The sequence below is a fragment of the Colossoma macropomum genome, unplaced genomic scaffold (assembly GCF_904425465.1).
Source record: "Colossoma macropomum unplaced genomic scaffold, Colossoma_macropomum, whole genome shotgun sequence".
NCBI lineage: Eukaryota > Metazoa > Chordata > Actinopteri > Characiformes > Serrasalmidae > Colossoma > Colossoma macropomum.
Window position 1 is genome coordinate 25,812,399 of NW_023494809.1, and position 6,307 is coordinate 25,818,705.

The following is a 6,307-nucleotide window of genomic DNA, read 5'->3' on the forward strand; positions in this document are numbered from 1 at the left end:
CAGTGGCATAGTATACTGGGATGTCTCGACTTTTTAATAGGAAACATTTTAAACAACAAAAGTGAGTCTGAAGTAATTTTATTGTGCAAAATTGAACAATATCTAGACAAACCTACAGTCAATCCAAAAACATTTTGGCTGTCGAAAAAGTAATTGTCATTTTAATTTTCTAACACAGCATATTGGAGTTGAAATAAATAATGAATATGAGCTCAATATGCAGAGTTTTGGTGTTTACATCCAATTTGGGTAAATAATGTAGGAATTACAACTATTTCCAGCCCCATTTGGCCTCTTATTTGGCAGCTTCTTGTTTGAATTTTCCGTTCCACCTTGAACGGTGCTGCAGTTACATATCACCACCTGTGCCATTTAAGGTGGAACTGGGAATTCGAATAAGAAGTCAACTTCAGCCTTTTCAAATTCCTCAAGTTATTTGTCTCATATGTGTGTCCTCTATACTTGTGCTCTCTGTCAGACAATGCCAGAAACTGGAAAATATTACAGTCGCTCGTGCTTCTGAATCAGCTGGTCCATGGCTTGCTTTGCACACAAGCGTTTGACGTTGTGTTCATCAGATGAAGCTAACAGAGTTAGGCAGCTCCTCATGTGGTAGAAGAGCAGCAAGCACTCTAGTGTCAATACTAGACTAAGGCTAACTCCACTATTCCTTAATGTTCACTGTCTTGAAAACAAAGCGGACTAGCTCAGATGTACTACATACTAGACAGCGGGAGGTGATGGAGGTTTATCATTCTCATTTGAAATGTGCCTGAAGCATCTGTGATCATAGATCTATAAACAAGCTAACATCAGCATGATTGCCGCTCTCTGTACGTCGCATTATCTGCGCTTATTTGTGGCATACTGGTCTAACAGTTATGACTAAACTCATACCTGACGAAGAATTTCAACCAGTTTACCAGATGAACTTTTATCTTACCCACGACTAACTTTCAGCCCTCATTGCTCACTAGCAGCACAACACAGAGTCACAGTATTTCTCACAGACAGCCAACAGTGTCCAAGTTAGAATAATAAAGAGAGTTAAGAAGAAAATATTTTATTTGATTATATCAGTTCGAAATAAGTTGATTTCACTATGCATGCAGGCACAGGCTACTTGTCAGCCTTTGCAGCCAGTAAACTGGGGAGTTATTGACTCATTGACAAGCTTATATTGACTAGACATGAACACTACCTGAACTGAACACACATTTGGAACAAACTCATTTATTACACACTTACAAGTAATTAAATATTGTTATGTTAAATGCAAAGCATTATAAAGTCATTTGAGGGATGTTGAAGTACGGTTTGCAAATATTCATTATTTTGCCATGTGCAAGCCCTGCGAGTGGACAAAATAGCCCTTGTGGCCTGTTGGTCCTATTATAAATACACTGGGGAAACCCCACACATGTGTGAACAGCATACAATCAACCTTTATCACAAATCTGTGTATGACTTCATCTGAAGTGCTAAGATGAGATGCAACTAAAGGCAGTGACCTCATTCATCATCCTGCCTCATTTAACCATCTCTAGGTTCAGTTACACCAAGCGCTTCCGTGCACTGAGACGCTGTGTGAGCGAAGGGGGGCATCAGTCCGAGTTCAACGGAGCAGAGGACGAGATTGAGGTGGAAAGCTTTCAACAGGTCAGTTCTTTTCAACAGCTCACTTTGTCTAGGTTAAACTGAAAAAAATGTGTTTATGGTAAATCAGTCAGCCCAGTGGTTTCCCTCTCCTGCCCTAAGCATGTTTCCCCTGCTTTAACCACCCAGTTTAGCTCAGGGAGGGCTTGTTATCCATATAGATTTATACCTACATAACATATATATCATGTTCATAGTACTTACTAAATAATGTATTGTAGTTACTGAGTAATAAACCTGTTGTTTAACAGGATTAACTGATTTGTTGGCTCAGGTGTGAGCAGGAAAAACTCTCAAGAAAACATGCAGGACAGGGATACTTCAAATGAGACCAGGAGCAAGTCAAGATCAAATCTAAATGAGAGTGAGAGCAAGTTGAGATTCAGTCCAGTTGAAAGCATTGGCAAGTCGAGATTGATTCCGAATGAGAGCGAGAGCAAGTCGAGATCAAGTCCAAATGAGAGCGAGAGCAAGTTAAGATTGAGTCCAAATAAGAGTGAGAGCAAGTCGAGATTGAGTCCAAATGAGAGTGAGAGCAACAATGAAAGAAAAATAAAGGGAAGAATGATGAAGGAAAGAAGACAGGAAGAAAGGAAAAGAAATTAGACTGTATGTACAACTTTGTCTCAGATCTCTTTCTCTACCTGCAAACACAAATGTGGTGGTTTTCATAGCTAAATGGCTAAATCAAACACAAACAGGTGCAATGATTTGGTTTTAAGTTACTTGAGTATGAGTTGTGACAGTCAAAAAGAAAATGCAAATAAATACAATTGTTTTCAATGATAGTTCTACACAGTCAGGACCAGAGACTAAATCTAAGCTCTTTTAGTGGCTATTTTTTCCTCTTGATATGTAATATGATCAGCATCAGTTAGTGCAGCAGCTTCATAAGCAACCTAAATGTATATTCCCCAAACCTGTCTGGACACTATGGTTTATAAACAGTTATTCATTACAGTAAAATAAATACTGTAGTATTAAATATTGTTATTGTTTCTGTTCCATAAATAAACACACGTAGGTTTTTCAGTGTCCATTGTTGCACCTCTTTCAGGTGAAACATGGTGCCACGGAGCAGTGGAGGATCCTTCAGCGCCCCCCGCTGGAGGGAGAGGATGGAGCAGCTGCTCCTATGAAGACCAGGCTACGCAGGCACACGGAGCACGGCACACGCGAACGAGAGACCAGACCCAGAGAGACCGTCGGAGAGACAAGGAGCGCTCCCACCTCCCCATTAGACCCAGTGTCCCCCGCTGACCTCTCCTCACGACCCAAACCTTCACAGTGGACAGTAGACCAAGTCTGGAGCTTTATATCCAATTTACCAGGTGAGATCATTCAAAACCTCAAACACACCCAACTCCAGACGCAGACTCAGACATTTAGAGACGTTCTGATTTTATTCTTTCCTTCTTTATTCCTTTTCCTTCTCTTACTTTCTCTCTTCATTTCCTTGCTTCTTTATTTCATTATTTATTTTTTCATTCCTTTGTTTTTATACTTTTTCATTTTCTTTCTTTTTCTTGCATTGATTTTTTTTAATTTTTTTATTTTATTTTGCTTTCTTTCCTTTTCTTCCATTTTTCATTTATTCCTTTATATTTATTTTTATTTCCTCCTTTCTTTTTTTATTCTACATTCTTTGTCTTTCTTTCTTTCCTTTTGCTTCTGTTTTCTTTTTGCTTTCATTGTTTTTGTTTTATTTCTTTTTCATTCTTTTTACTTTTTCCTTTCTTTCTGTCCTTTTTGTCTTCTTTCATATTTCCTCCCGTTTTCGTTTCTTTTTTTATTTTTTATTTTTTATTATTCTTTTCTCCTTATTTCTTTTTCCCCTTTCTTTCATTGTTTTTCTTTCTTTCATATTTCTTTATTATTTATTCATTTATTTTTTTCTGTATTTTTTTTTCCTTTCTTTCTGTCATTTTTCCCTCATCATTCTTCCCTTTTGTTTATTTTTCTTTCATTGTTTTTCATCATTCTTTTTTGTTTGTCTCTTTCTTTCTTCCAATTTCTTTGTCTTTTTCATTGTTGTGCTGTATTTCTTTTTTCATTTTTTCATTCATTCTTTCTCTTTTATATTCTTTCTTTTTCTTTTTTCATTCGTTCTTTCTCTTTTTATTTTTCCTTTATTCTTTCTTTCTTTCTTTCTTTCTTTCTGTCTTTCTTTCCTTCTGTTGTCTTTGCTACTATATTTTAATGAATGCCAACTCCTCCTGACCTTCTCAGGGTGTCAGGACATTGCCGAATCCTTTCGGGCGCAGGAGATTGACGGACAGGCCTTGCTACTGCTCACCGAAGACCACCTAATGAGTGCCATGAATGTCAAACTAGGGCCAGCGCTCAAAATCTGCGCCCGAATCAACTCGCTGAAGGAGGGAGGGAGGTAAAGAGACGAAGACACAGAAAAGGAACGAGAGACCCAAAAGGAGAGGTTTGCCCTTTGCGGACGATCAGAGCACTTGCCAATAGAATAGAGCCATTTTGTGCACTTTAATCTTAAGAGATTTACGCGATAAAGTCAACGTGTTGAGATAACTTGTGTGTATTTGCTTGAACTGAGCTAGCATAACATTACAGTAGCCTACCAGTAACCTTAGCCTCTGTCTGAAAGCATGATAGCAATATGATGGTCTCTTTCTGTGAGCATAATACAAGATCTATACACAGTCATAGTAGGAGGGAAATGTTCGTGTCTGCTTTTTGTATGGGTTTTTCTCATAATCAGGGTCGTCGAGTTTATATTTTTCACTGCGAGGAAAGGATCACTTCCCGTGTCTGTGGAGAAGCTAGAAAAGAACGGAAGTGCTATTATCGTGAGCATGTCCCATTGTAGATATTTTCTTATTGTACTGTATATGTGTACATGTATAACAATGCAGTGCTCTGTGTGTATAAATCTATACAAATGTTTTGTGAAGGATTTGTAATATTTAATATATTTGTCTTCTAAGGCTCTAGCAAATACAAATGCAAGTGATTTCAAATTTTTAAGCATTTTTAAATGACGTTTGACATGCTGACAGGATTACATAGGCTAAAAGAAATTTTATGAATCTCCTCGCTCCAGCAGAACTGTGAAAACCGTCGCAGCGCAGAGAACAACGTGTAGGTACCTAAACGCAGTCTCACCCAATCGAGGTACAGCAAAGGTGCCTTTTTCTGACATGGAGACCTTATGAAACTGCTGTAGGCATTGTACTATATAAGTATCATCAAAGTGTTGTTTGTCATTGTTACATTACCTTTCTCGTGCCATTTTTGATTATTTAATTAAACAAACTACATTTTGTTACTGAAACTTGACGTTTATTTACTGTGATTTTTGGGGGGCTTTGTGTTTATCTCTGTAAATTAAGTTTACACCAAAGTAGGTAGAACATTAATCAGCCTTTGCTCTAAGCAGACTCTTATTTTGTACTCAGTTATTCCAGTTCTTTTAAAGCTCTTTTCCTCCCTTTTTTAATCCACTTTTAGAGTATTTTCCCTCTTTTTTCCTTTTGTTTATATCTGTTGTTCTACATTTCTTTTTTATTGTTTTGCTTCCTTTCCTCCTTCCTTTTTCTTTAGTAATGTCTTAAAGGGCCATTACTTACTTTTCTTTTTTGAAAAGTTATTTGATGTAGAGATACTGCAAATGATCCTCTGAGGAATACCGTAGAACAGTGGTTCCCAACCCGGTCCTCAAAGCCTCCCAGACGGTACACATTTTCCTTTATCTAGTCCATGGAAACTAAACTGCAGAAACAGCCTGTTATGAATTTGTTTTTGTGATGTCACATAAACCTGCACATCATAGGTGGAAACAATGGGAAAGAAATCCAAAAAATATATACGCTCTTAAAAAACGATGCTTCTTCACAGGTTCTTTAGTAAAAAAAATGGTTCTATAAAGAGCCATGAACACTCGAAGAACCCTTTGCATGATTAAAGGGTTTTTTGCATCATGAAATGGCTCTTCAGAATGATGGAGAATGTGTTATATATAGAACCTTTTTGAAAAGGGTTCTATATAGCATTTTTCCTTCATCTCTATATGTTGTGAGTTAGGTTGGAACAAAAATGTGGACCATCTAGGGAGCCCTGAGGACCGACTGGGATGGGAACCACAACTGTAGAAGAAACACTTTTGTTTTAAAAAAAGAAAACTTTTTGTAAACGAGATGTGTGAATGTAAAGAACCTTTTAAAAGTGTAAAGAACCTTCACTAATGTGAAGTTTCTTTGCCCATTTAAGGGCTCTTCCTAGTACGACTGCGTTTTAGAGCCACTGTTAATAAAAATAAAAATAGTAGACTTTGAGAATAAAGTCGTAATATTTCGAGAACAAAAGTTGTAGAATTACGACATTAATGTGGCATTAACACCAGGAAAGGTCGCAGTATTGTGGCTAAAGGCTTTGCAAAGGGGAGGCAGCACCTCCTCATGTTAAATGAGGGGCGGTGAGTTGGTGGAGTTATACTGTCATATCGATTCACCCATAAAGAAACACTCAGTCTCCCTGTCTCTCCTGCACATCAGCACCAGCCTGTTATTAGTATAAGAACCGGCTGAGCAGGAAACTGTGTTTATCTAGAATAAAGAGCCGGACGGACTCGGAGGAAACTGTCTGTCTGTTTTGTTGAAAGAGAATCTCAGGCAGGGTCGTCTAC

The 6,307-nt window shown here is 37.8% G+C and overlaps 1 protein-coding gene across 2 annotated transcripts in view; it reads left to right on the forward strand.

Moving 5' to 3' along the window:
* Positions 1-4,962, forward strand: part of si:ch211-230g15.5 (polyhomeotic-like protein 3) — a 31,596-nt gene extending 26,634 nt beyond the window's left edge. For both annotated transcript variants that reach the window (XM_036558339.1, XM_036558340.1), the window contains 3 exons: positions 1,548-1,659; positions 2,714-2,987; positions 3,886-4,962. In XM_036558339.1, coding sequence (XP_036414232.1) covers positions 1,548-1,659; positions 2,714-2,987; positions 3,886-4,046 — 547 coding nt within the window. In that variant the 3' untranslated portion in view covers positions 4,047-4,962. The remainder of the gene's footprint in view (positions 1-1,547; positions 1,660-2,713; positions 2,988-3,885) is intronic.
* Positions 4,963-6,307: the final 1,345 nt, after the last annotated feature.